Below are 13,710 nucleotides of genomic sequence, written 5' to 3'. Positions count from 1 at the left end.
CCAGCTAGTGGCGCCTTTTAAGAATATGCCTTGGATTTCTTGTTTGGGCTCATCATATATTTATTGTGGGCTTAGACGTTAATACCCATGCCTATTTCACCACAGCTACCATGATCATAGTTGTCCCCACTGGAATCAAAATCTTTGGTCAGACATACCCTGAAGCTTTAGGTCAAATCCATTTTTGAATATGATCTTAAAAGGTTTGCTCAACTTGGTATTCCCTATTTATTTGATACATTTCCAAGATTCATCTAGCAAACTCAGAACTGCTGTTTCTTAAAATTCTAAAGCAGAAAAAAATCATTTACGACCTTTGGCATTTGAATTTTTCCCCTTATAATAGAGGAAGAATTACAAAATTGAACTTTTTGTTAATACACATTGGCATTCTAAAGCCTGTATCTTCTATGGCTCTGTTCCTATCCTATCTCTGCCTGCTTTGGTACTACATTACTAAACCAACCTTATGCAGCAAAAGCCACTCATTGGAATTTGCCGTAACCAAAAAAAAAAAAGAAGATAGACCTGCTAAAAGAATTACACATTCATGGTTCTACCTAAATAAACAATTGTAACGACAACGTAATCTGTTGATTCAGAGTGACGGGCCAAATTGTGGACATTCCAACTACCTCCTCCGTCTGTTATATAAGATTCAAAAGCCAAATGGAGACTTTCTTCTGCTTCCACCTTCACCATACTGATCATTCCATTTTCTCAGCTCATTCATGCTTGCTGCATCATATGCGACTGATGGCCCCACCTGAGTATTGAGAACATGAAACAGTTATAGAAAACTTAACAGAGAGCTTCATGATCTTGTCGTCACTTTACAAACCATTGGTTAAGATCCATGATGGGAACGGAGAGCTAATAAATAAGATCAGCAGATACACAATGTTTGCAGCATGTATTGCGCTAAGCAATATCTGCTGATAACACTTTGCACACAACATTGATATCCTCCTGCTTTATAATAGAGAGAACATACCCGACATCTACCTTAACATAGATTTCAGGCCCTTCAATTAGAATTTCCAGTTAAGATAATTTACCTTTGCTTTTGACTCAATAAAATCGTCTACACTAAGCGGTCTTAACACTGGAACTCCATCTTTTCTACCTCCCAGTGATTCAACCTGAGAAAAGAAATAAAGGTATTAACAACAATTTTTCATCATTGATTGACAAAGTAAATGGCTGAATAAATCTCCGTAGAAAACTTCCATTTAGAAAAAGAAATTCTTTGACTCAACTCATATAAAAAAGCCATGTGGGATAGCCACATGGAAGAAAGGGGTTGATCACAATATTGCTGCTAGACTGGATAGATTCCTAGTATCAGAAGAATGGGAAGTAAGGTTTAGAAAAATTAACCAGTCAATCCTACAGAGAGTTACATCAGATCATTGAGAACCAGTTAAGTCCTATTTCAAGTTTGAAAACTGGTGGTTGTTGACTGAAGGATTCAATGAAAGAATTAAAGTATAGTGGGTGAAGGTAGACCTGTGAAGGTAGACCTGACTATATCCTAGCCTTCAAGCTGAAAGCTCTGAAGGGGAAACTCAAAGAGTGGAGCAAATCAACTCAAGGCAATTTGAATATGCAGAGACTGAATTTGCTGGGCCAACTAGCTGAACTGGAAGAGACACAAGAATTGCGGATGCTGAATGAAGAAGAGAAATTCAAAAAAGCTACCTTATTGATAAAATTTGAGGAAAATGCTAGGAAGGAAGAGATACCATGGAGGCAAAGGTCTAGAGCAGTTTGGTTGAAGGAAGGGGACAGAAACACCAAGTTCTTTCACAGAACTGCCAATTCACACAAGAGGTACAACAACATTGACAAGCTACAAGTGAATGGAGAAACAGTGGAGAACCCTGCAGATATTAAAAGAGAGATAGTTGCCTTTTACCAACACCTTTACACAGAGGCTGAGGAGTGGCAACCACAGTGCAACTTAAGGGACTGCCCCACCATCAACACAGAAGAGAACCAGATGCTACTGAGTCCAATTGAACCACAGGAAGTATGGGAGAGTGTTAAAGCATGTGCAGGGGACAAAAGAAATTCTTTGACTCAACTCATGTGGAATAGCCACCAAAAATATGCTGGCCCAAACTTAATCATCCATTTTAAAACAAAGTCAATGTTGAACCTTTTTTACTTCAAGGTAATTCTTTCAAGTCCACGCAGGATGAGAACACTAAACTGCATCAGTAGCTACGTGGTCTGGAAAAACATAACAATGTACTCTCTATACATAATATTTGGAGGAAACTTTTTGAAACCACTATGAGAGACCATAGTTGAAGGTTTGAAAAAGGAGGAAATAATAAACAACAATCTAAGACCAACCACAACTACAGTACCTTTCGTGCCGCATCATAAGATTCGTACTTGGGTATATTACTATGGGCCAACTTACCCAAGACAAAGGACATGTCAGTCCTTGAAAATTGCTAGATATAATCACAGCAATGACCAATTACAAATGGGACTCACCTCCTTCTCCTCTTCTAGTATTTCTTGAACAGGTCGATAAGCTGCCGCAATGCACAGGTTCTGCAGATGGTGCCAGAGTAAAGAAAAAATTGGTGATGAACAAGTCACAAATAAAAAACATGCCAGCATATAAAAATTTGACATGATAATCGATTACCTTCAAATCACTACCAGAATAACCTTCAGTTGCATTTGCAAGATTCTCATACGGGAAATCCGGCTCCAAATTTTCTCGAGAAAGAATTATCTTTAGTATCTTTGTGCGATTTGCTGCATCTGGTAGGTCCACATATATCCTAAAAAATAACCACATACTTATCAGCAGCTTTTTACATCTAGGCCGAAACATGTTTTTATCCTGTTTATATTTAACATGAGTCCCATTCTGAGAAACGGAACCATACTATATGCATCTGGTATTAGTGATGCACCAGATTAATGAGGAAGCATATAAAGTCGGGTTAGGAATTATAGAGTACCATTTAGTAAAAAATAACAGAATGATACCTCCTAGGTAAACGGCGAATAACAGCATCATCAAGGTCAAAGGGACGATTTGTTGCACCAAGTATAAGGATCTTCTGGTTCTCCTTTGATCTCAAGCCATCCCATGCAGCCATAAACTCATTCCGCATTCTTCTAGTTGCCTCGTGCTCAAACGAACCACCACGAGCACCAAGTAAGCTGTCAACCTGTTTTGATGCAACACAATAATAACAGATGAAGAAAACACACCTAAAACATCTTATGCTAAGAAACATGATCTCAGTTTTCAGACAGGAAGAAGCATGCTGGCTAACTACTTCAGATGGGCATTAATTCTATGCAAAGATTAAAATTTCTCGCCATGTACTTACTGTGAGAAAGCACGGAAAAATATATTATTGATATTACTTTACAATATAATACAAGAAGTCCTATTTATAGCTATACTCTACATGTACATATTACTCCTATTCCAACGTGGAACTAGACTCCTTATATACATAATACACAACTATCTAACACTTACAACAACAACAACATACCCAGTATATTCTCACAGCGTGGGGTCTAAGAAGGGTAATGTGTACACATACATTACCCCTACCTCGCAGAGATAGAGAGGACGTATCCGATAGATCCTTGGCTCAAATTCTCAAGTAACTTGCTCCTCCATAATTATATCACTATTAGACCTAGCTCTTTGAGCCTTGCAAAGGAAGAAGAATCCTCTGCCCGTGATGAGTTACGCCTCAGGAAAAGGAAGGTGGCAATAAATGTGAATTATCATCCTAATCACCCATCGACAGGACTCCAGCAACATCCCTGAAATAGTAAACTTCTGTAAACCCATTTTCTTATTCGCCAACAGGGTTACTGGGATATGAAAATATTGCTAATAGGAGAAGTATCACTGTGATCTTGTTAAAGGAGCCTCAGATTTCTAATTTTCCATCAATTTCACGCATAAATTATCAAGCCCACACGGCCACACCTGCTTTCGTACATCATGACAATTCATGCCTAGGTTCCAGCTTAACTATTGATTTTTTTTAAAGATGTGTTTTATATGTGTTTTTTTTAACAAAGAATAGATTAAAAGGGTAAAATAGTCAGATCATGATTCTTTTACATTGATGATAAATAGGTTAAAAGAAGTATTACTAGAAAATCAGAATAAGGGAAGTCAGTGTTATGAAGCCATAAGCGTAACATTGTAAACCATAAGGGAACCTATCTCGCCACGTACTTGCTTTATTTAAAGTACTTCTATCTCACATTTCAAGAGGTATATATGAATGGAAACTGTTTCATTAACTAACATCTCCACAATCACATGACAGTGTTCTAAAGTGAAATAGAATTTATTAGAAGGATGTATATTAAGTTTTATCCTTAACAAGATAATCAAGGTACCTACAGCTCTACTTTCCAGAAGGAATCACTTAAGCAACTACATAGTTTATCTGAATGCCAGTATGCATCCAAAGTTTGATATTACAGTTCTTCCGCAACGGGTAACAAAATCATGGCCTTGAGTGTCTAAACAGTTTGGAGTTCTGATCCTGGTAGATACTAAAGTTGAATGTATACAAAGGGAAAGGGCCTTTTTAGGTTCTTTTGTGGTGGTGGGGAGGGGAACTGTTGCTAAACAAGGGACCCACGGAAGATAGTACATATGTGAATGACATGGATTGAATAATGATTTCAAGGAGATTAACAAAGATGAGATTCTCAATCACAATCTTACAAAATTTAAATGTAAACAAATTGACTGACATCTTCAAATTTCCTTAAGTTGTTTTGTCCACAGTTAACAACTTGTGGGCATCAAAGCATCACAATTTAAGGCTACATGTCGTCAAAAGAAAACAATCTACTGAATGTGGAGATGTGGAGTGTTGGCTAATATAGGTAAAATTATTAGCAGATACCTACTGGTAGGCGTGACAAAACTAGCCCACAATTAACAACTTGTGGGCATCAAAACATCACAATTTAAGGCTACATGTCAAAACACAAACAAACTATGGAATGTGGAGATGTGGAGTGTTGGCTAATACAAAAACAACAACAAACCCAGTGTAATCCAACAAGTGGGATCTCGGGAGGGTAGTGTGTACGCAGACTTTAACCCTACCTTTTAAGAAGGCAGAGAGGTTGTTTTCGGTAGACCCTCGGCTCAGGAAAGAAAAAAGGAAGGAGCGGCCAAAAGCAAACCAATCAAAAAACCGAAGTGAACGTACAAGACTAACATTAAGTACTGCAATCAAAAACTGAAGCGAAAAAAACAAGTAATAACAAAAATACAATAACAAGAAAATACAAGACTAACACTAAGTAATGCACTACAACTACTGAAACGAGCAAGGACAACGCTTGGCTACCTAACTCTCTACCTTAATTCTCAACATTTACACCTTACTATCCAGGGTCATGTCCTCGGGAAGCTGGAGCATCGTCATGTCTTGCCTAATTACCTTTGCTCAATACTTCTCCGGCCTACTTCTACCTCTCCTTCAGCCCTCCAAGACCAACCTCTCACACCTCCCCTTCAGCCCTCCAAGACCAACCTCTCACACCTCCTCACTGGGCAATATGTGCCTCTCCTCTTCACATGTTCTTAATTCTATCTAATCTCGTATGCCCGCACATCCATCTCAACATCCTCATTTCTGCCACCTTCATCTTCTAGACATGGGAGTTCTTGATTGACCGGAGTGTTGGCAAATATTGGTAAAATATTAGCAGATACCTACTCGTAGGCGTGGCAAAACGAGCCAATGAAAAAATTACCTGCCATTCTGCTAAGTTTGGGCGAGTTAATGACCCTCACATTTATTTACTTAAGCCTCTTTTGACCCGCCTAATCAACCCATTTAAAAGTTGGGCTGATTTGAGCTAAATATAGCAATATTTATGGCACAATACCCCCTAGCTATCTAGTTTGCCAATTTTGGCCCAATTGCTACTTTATTACCCGTTTTAGTCCACTTAGCCAGGTTTTTGTATAACCCTAGTCCCTACTTCTCCCACGTGACTATCCTCATGCCCTATTCCCTTCTTTCCTCTCATTTTAGTTGTTAGCTCATTTACTACTTTTCTCTCCCTTGTGCAGGAGCCGGGAATAGCCGCCGCCACAGACCACCACGTAACAACCGTCTGTCGCCCTATCTCCGCTAGCCGGAAATTGCCGCCGCCGGCCGACAATCTCTGTTCACCTTCAAATTATACGAATTGAGTCATCTCTTTCTCCTCTACCAAGATCCATAACCCAAAACCTTCAAAACTCACTCCATCTCGACGAATTTCAGAATATCCAAAATCCCTAGTTTCTTTCTTCTCAAAGTCGTTAAGCTACACTCATCTCTACAACACAAAACCTACATAAATGGATAGATCTTAGACGTATCTATCATTTGGCATCGGTTTCAGTATGACACTCCGGCAATCAGTTTTTTCGACGAGTCATTGGCAGCCACCTTAAAGCTCCAGCCTCGTTACTTTACTATCTCAAGCAATTGAACATGAAGAGCCGAATTTCAACATAGTGACTGAGCGAAGTCCAAAGTCTAGTGGTTGTCTTAGATAATTCTGTTGGTTATTTGACATCGGGGTTCACGCTCTGTGGTTTACGAACCTCATTTGGTTATTGTTAAACCCTAATATTTGTTAGCTGAATAGTTGATAATTCAAGTGCTTTGTGTTGATTGCCATGCTCCTTAGTTTAGTTCAATTTTGTCTTGATTAGTTATTGATTTATCGAAGAAGAGTAGTTGAATGATCTAACTAGTTGTTAACTGAGCCACATGTTTAATACAGTGAATATTTTAAAGGGAGTAAAACAAGCGTATTATGATGTGTATATACTTTGTATATATGTATATGATTTCTATATAAATGTATATGCATATGCTTTGTAGATATGTGTATAATTTAGACGGTTATGTTGTGTATAAAGGTAGAGAAGAGCTTGGCTTTTTGCCTTCAAGGGTGTATATTTACTGCATAACAATGTATACTTACGGTATATACTTGTATAATTAATGTACATACATATGTATAACAGTGTATATAAGGTGGTGTAAAAAATAAAAATTACGTACATGCGTAATAGGTATACAGCGTGGAGGTTTGAACCCTTGACCTGATTTGCTCCTCCTTCTCTCTTCTTTCTCTCTCTAGCTGCGATGAACAGTAGCGACGCAACAGTTCACCGGCCATAACTCCATATTCCGGCAGTGAAAATTCACCAAATTGGTCTCAAAAGAAGCGTCTTCTCATTGCGCACAATCCCCAATCGTTTTCATCCTCAAATCCATAGCCATCTACTACAGATTTGAAGATAAACGTAGTAGGTACTGTAGCGCAAAAGCTTCAGTTCTCGTTTTCTCTTTACCGACAACAATGGGCAGTTAAGCAGCTATGAACGTGCATCTATCTCCCACACATTTAGCTTTGGGCGAACCACCTCCAGCAGCTGTAAAGAGTGACCAACCCAATAACATACAACATACGTATGCTGCTCAATTGTCCCAACAAAAGGCAGCCGCTACTTTGAATCAAAAATTGTTGAAACCAATTGAAATTATTCATGGCGTCCCAACAATCAAGTTTCCAATGGAGGAAAGGATGGAATTCGCAAAAGAAGAAGGTTTACACCAAGCTATTGTAGTGAAGCTCTCTCCAAATGCACCAGATCTAATAGCATTAAGAAATGTACTGTCGAAACTGTTCGGAATCAAAGGACCATCTTTGATTGGTCAACTCGCACCTCGACAATTGCTTATCAGGGTGGATCAACATGAAGACTTCGTTAATTCACTTGCGAGGTCAGTTAACTACTTCAAATACAATGGTAAGGAGCATCAAATCCGAATATTTCCATGGTCCCTTGATTTTAAGGTAAATGAAGAAACGACGAAAGCAGTGGTCTGGATTTCATTGCCTAATCTGCCAACGGAGCTTTTTGCAATGAAGGCTTTGTTGTCAATAGCTTCAGTTGTTAGAAAGCCTATAGCCATAGACAAAGCTACCCAGACTAAGTCGCGTCCTAGTGCTGCAAGAGTTAAAGTGATTCTTGATTTAATGGACAAATTACCTGAGAAGTTGCGTTTGCAATTTGTGGATAAACAAACGGGCAAGATTGTTGAATTCTTTCAAGATTTTGTTTATGATAACTTACCATTGTATTGTAACTGTTGCAAACATCAAGGACATGATGAAAAAACATGTCGCAGATTAAATAAAAATACAACAAGGAACGTGCAAGGTCATGAAGAAACTGTTGATATTGATCGTGTAATGCCTGCTGAAGTTTTGGCTTTGGCTGAGGAGATGAGTAAGGTGGAAAAATTACAAGGGGATGCCAGGGATTATTTAATTGCTAAGTCGCAGCAAAAAACTAATGCATCACTTCATGCCGATATTCCAGTTGATCGATCTCTAGCTAGAGTTTCCAATGCAGTGAATTTGGTTAGGGAAACAATGCTGATGAAGGAGACTGGTCAGGTTGTTAGTGCTGGAAATGTTGATGAAGGAGCAGTATTTAATGGTGGTGTAATAGCTCCAGTTGAAGCAGCCTTATACAAGATTTCTGAGGAGTTGCAAGTAGATGCGCATGCTGTTAAAGATCCCAAGAATAATCGTGTTGCACCTGGGCAATTTCTACAGGAATTAACAAAACCTACTGCTGCAATTTCTACAAGGGTCCCTAATACTAAAGCTGCTGCTCTTGAAGCAGCTGTCCAAACACCTAGTATAGATGTTGCTGGTGTTAAGAGGATCTGGTGTTAAAGAGGTTGGGCAATCTTGTAAGGGCCAACGGCAGGAAAAGGATCAACAAGTAACACAAGCAAAAATGAAAAAAAATGAAGCTAATAAAGGAGGAGAGACAACTGATCGTGGAGCTTTGAAACCTACTGTTGTTCTGAAACATATAGTTGATCCAGCAGTAACTGATCCCAAGTTTAAAAGTGTTGGGCAGTTGGAGGTAGTTGCTGCACAAAAATCTGATGCTCAGGGTGTGCAAAATGCAAAAGCTGGAGATTGGTCTGTGGTGCATCGATCACATCCATCTCCAAACAAAGCTACAACTGATCTTGTTCAGAATAATGCAGCAGTAGCAGGGGTTGAGGTTCCTGTCATAGCTGGGGATTCTATAAGGTCTGGCTCAGAGCAACTTCATGGTAAAACTGGGCACCAAACACTGAATGCAAATGCAAGGCAGGTATTTCTTTCATCAAGCACGACTGATGCACCTAATACTCAACAGCAATTTTCATCAAATCAAAACAATTGGACAGTGGTGAGTAAATCACCTAGCAAGAAGCAAACTCCAGCTCTTCAAAATCAGATTATACCATCAACAGTCATTGGAGTCGCGAACTCTTTTGATGCATTGGTCAATGAGGGTGATGAGACACAATCAGTTGGTGGAAAAACAAGAGTTACATGCAATGTAATTCAGCAGAAAAATGCAAAGGACTTAGCTGCTAGACTTGGGACTGCAACAGATAAATATCACTTTGATGAGCAAAGTCAAGTACCTGATGATCCTACAACAACAATGCACATTTCCAATACAGAGCTAGATAAAATGGTAGAGAATGCCCATGCAACTATGATGATCAACACAACTCCAAAATATGGGCAGCCACAAGCTCGAGGCAGTAACACACAACAGCAAAAGTCCAAGAACACAGGTGAACGACTCATTACTTCGAAGGACATTGTTCCTGTTGATGCGCAAAATGCAGAGGTACACAGCTCCAATGCACCTACATTGCACTTCTCCAATCCACAGGTTGAACAAATCATTAAAGATGTTCAAAAAGACATGATGATGAACAATCCCATGGTCAAACAACCTTTGGTCACCTTAAACAAATCTGTTTTTGAGGTTCCTTCGCAGTCAATGGAATCTTGTGGAGGGGTTGAAGGTGAAACTGGGCTACTTATGTTATCAACGGGGAATAACAATGGAGTTACACAAGGAAATTTGAGGTTGATGGCTATCAAGTCCAAACTTTGGCTAGATCAACGGGATGATGATGATGAAGAGGATTGGGGAGATGGTTTTGCTGGTTATTCATCAGAAGAAGCTGATCGTGAGGCTAATCATGATAGTGCAGGTGAGGAGATTGATTCCTTAGCGATGGTAAAATTTGAAAGAATGCCAGCAGCAAGTCCAATGAGCAATTTGAACTCCAATGCTCCTGCTTTCATTCCCAGAAGTCCTTCATCTCCAGCTATTCAAAATGCAGCAGCTGGAACACCTACAACTACTGTGCAGCAGCAGCAAGTTATTCCCAACACTTCAAATGTTACTCATACTGCTGTTACTCATCTACGTGATCGAGAAGTCACAACAACAAATTCTGGACAGAACCAAATTGTTACAACCATCACAGATATTTCAGAGGAGGAAAGAAGACTCTTGGATGCAATGGTGAGTTCTAATCCCTTAAATCCTGTAAATCCTACTGTTTCTAGCACTGGAATGTTGAGTAAGAGCAGGAACAAATTGCAAAAAATAGAACAACATCAAAGCAAGGCAATGGTGACAAATACACAAGGTCAATCTGCATTGGAGACAATTGTTATCGACCAAAATGTTCCACAACTTGTGCACCTGGGGAGAGACTTGTATGAAGATAGAGAGGAAGAAGCAATGTTACAACAGTGTAGAGCAGAGGCAGCAAGAAAAGGGGATCTATCACCAATGCATAGCGGTAAAGGTAAGAGGACTCATACAAGGAAATTTAATTGGGACGACAAGGTTAGTGATTTTTTAAATGTTAGGCGACCTCCAATGAGAGTTTCCAAACAAAAGAAGGCCGCCCCAACTACATCTACAAAGTCCAATCGTTCAAAAAAGAAATCATGAATTTTGAATACATCTTGAAGAATTGGGATTGTGATGAAAAAGAGTTACAAATTGAAGAAATTACAAGTTCGGACAAGAAGGGACAACATTTTAATTCCTTCATCATTTTATTCTACCATTATATTAGTATTCTCATTTGTAATATCATCACAGAGTATGTTATAAACTCTGTGATGATCATTGAATATTTGGTACTTTCCAGTTCTTATTTTTTACATGCATGCTAGTAGGTGAGGCTATTTAAAGCCTCAATAGGATTAGTAAGGTAAGGTTTAGCCCGGTTTGAGTTGCCTTGGTCCTATGCCTTTGGAAAAATATCCACACGGCTATGAGATTATACGCCCTCGTGAGACTTTGCCGGCAGCTACACCATGAATCCTCTACATGAGGCTGCCATCATAAGGCAATGTGAGGCGCAGAGGAGTGATTATATAGCCAAGGCATATGGTTAACAATACCGGTGCTATTGTCCCCCTTATTTGTACTTTTCCGAATTGTTGTATTTTTTTCTTTTTCTTTTATTAATAAAAAACTAGCCCTAGGCGCTTGCCTAGCGGATTGCCAAAAAAAAAAAAAAGGTATACAGCATTGAGAAATGGAAAAGTAAAATTGGAAAAAGTTAAAAAGTAAAATTAAAAGAGAGAACACTTATTAAAAGCAATTTGGCTATTCTTAATGTAAAACTTATTGTGCTATACTCGTTTTAAATTATTTGTTTGGGCTGTATATATGGGTAAGCTCAAAGTGGCCCATGAGAGAAAACTTATCAAAATACTAAAAAATAATTTTTTTGTTTGATTTGTTACATTAAGCCATAATAAAGAAAAAAAGGTTTTATTAGTTGTGTCTGGCAATTAAAGAAACAAAATAAATAAAGAAATTAAAACTTTGTAAGAGTTGGGTTATTTGGACTACGACCCATTGTTTAGTTCACCTTGACCTAGATCGTCTCCGCCCAAGTAACCTTTAGGCAGGGTCAGGCATGATCCATATATTGATTCAACGTATTATGACTAGCCAAGATTCAGCCCAAAAAACCCATTTGCACCCCTACCTACTCGTGGTGCAATGAGAAACAGTTGATGTTTTTTGAAATGGTAAGTAATCCATGAGCGACAGTCGATTGCACATTCGACATGGAGTGATCCATTTTTCCATTCGAAGACTTCTCTAGAAGACATACAGAAAGGTTGAAGACCAATTTCGCTTATTATGTCGCACCTAAAGGAATAGTCTAGTGGACCATGAAGTGGTGTAAAAATCTTGGAGACCAAGATTCAATCCCAATAAGACAAACACCAGGTAATTTCTCCCTATTTAACTAAGCCTTGGTAGGAAATTTTCGGTACTTCTGTTGGTGAGAGCTAGCAGGTACCCTGCGGAATAGAAGATGTACGTGCAAGCTGATTCAATTACCATCGTTATCACAAAAAAAGAAAATTGACTATCTAAGATGTTACACATTCTCCAACTTGTTGACATCTCATCCTTTCCCCTTCAAAGTTATGATGACATTTGATCCATATAATTAATGCCTCAAAAGGTAATTCTTATTTTTAGATATAAAAATGTTGCATTATTTAAGACTTCAATGCATGTTATCAAATATGAATCCATGATAAAGAGTTAGATCATGTTTTTGAATATCTAAATTCTCCCCGGAGACAACTTGAATATCAGATTTTACTCGAAGGATGTGATGCGCTAAGCTCCTGCTATGCGCGGGGTCCGAGTAATATCAGATTTTACTCGGAGGACGCCTTCACAAAAATGTAAATTGACAAAGCTAAAATGAAAAGTATATCAAACCAATTAATCAACTATGCCTTCATCTAAACTAGTCGGGATAGGCTACACGTATCTTCTATATCCATTCTCCTCTACCAGGCCCCCATCTCATACACAATGAAAACTGAAAAGTAAATTGCAATATTTTAATTCAAACCTATATTACATGGATTCGTTTAGGGGTATGTATCTGGTTCAGGTGTCTGTAAGTATCCTATAAAAGTACGCCAAGTTTTTCCCTAATTTTGAGTGTATTTTGAAGAGTACCGATACGAAGTATCCACATGATTAACCCACCTATTCGACATGGATATGTTAAGGTAAAATGGAGGATCCATACGATCCAAACACACCGTAAACCTTGAAAAAGATCAACACTTAAACAAGGTGGGTGAAGTCTCCAAACCTTCTTATTACATCTTTAGAGTGCTCTCAAAAAAAAAACAGTGCATACAAATCATCATTGGGGTTCCTCTGATGCACGAAACAATAGATTCTTATAGAAAGACCAACAATAGTTATTACTAATAAGTTATTTTAGCTCTTGTTTCAGATTTAGGAAGAACAAAAGTCAATAGGCTACTATCTGGTGAAGACGCTGAGACAATTCAATCATCTTTTTCTGCGTTGGACGATTACTGAGCAAATATGGAGGATTTTCATTAATCTGACAATGTGGGTAATGCCTAGGGATATAATTGATGTTCTAAGATATTGGAGCAAATATAGTACCTTCCCCCGCCAGAAAGAGAGACGGAAGATTGTCCCAATTTGTATTTGGTGGACACTTTGGTAAAAGAGAAACTAAAGATGTTTTGAAGACAGAAGAAGCTCCATCTAGAAACTAAAAACGTAATGTTTAGTCCTTTTCCATTTTTGGTGTAAACAAGAGTATTTGGAAGATCCAGAATCCATTGTTGAAGACTTAGGGGCCTTGTAGTAGAATAGAAATTATCAGATGTTGATGTAAAAATTCATTGTTGATGTATTTTATTTCCTGGATTTACTAGGAGGGCTGAAGGAGATGGCTGTTTCTGGGGTGC

At 38.5% G+C, this 13,710-nt stretch overlaps 1 protein-coding gene across 6 annotated transcripts in view; it reads right to left on the bottom strand.

Moving 5' to 3' along the window:
• Positions 1–275: 275 nt before the first annotated feature.
• The window catches only part of LOC107767135 (uncharacterized), a 40,896-nt gene continuing 27,461 nt past the window's right edge, over positions 276–13,710 (bottom strand). For 4 of the 6 annotated variants that reach the window (XM_075233086.1, XM_075233088.1, XM_075233085.1 and 1 more), the window contains 5 exons: positions 3,016–3,200; positions 2,666–2,804; positions 2,509–2,568; positions 1,059–1,142; positions 276–766 (listed from right to left, as the gene is read on the bottom strand). In XM_075233086.1, coding sequence (XP_075089187.1) covers positions 659–766; positions 1,059–1,142; positions 2,509–2,568; positions 2,666–2,804; positions 3,016–3,200 — 576 coding nt within the window. In that variant the 3' untranslated portion in view covers positions 276–658. Of the gene's footprint in view, positions 767–1,058; positions 1,143–2,508; positions 2,569–2,665; positions 2,805–3,015; positions 3,201–3,690; positions 3,817–10,162; positions 10,278–13,710 lie in introns of those variants that run through there. The other 2 variants (XM_075233089.1, XM_075233090.1) reach the window with 2 other exon arrangements.

This window comes from Nicotiana tabacum, chromosome 16 (genome assembly GCF_000715075.1).
Source record: "Nicotiana tabacum cultivar K326 chromosome 16, ASM71507v2, whole genome shotgun sequence".
NCBI lineage: Eukaryota > Viridiplantae > Streptophyta > Magnoliopsida > Solanales > Solanaceae > Nicotiana > Nicotiana tabacum.
This window is presented reverse-complemented; position numbering and strand designations above follow the sequence as displayed.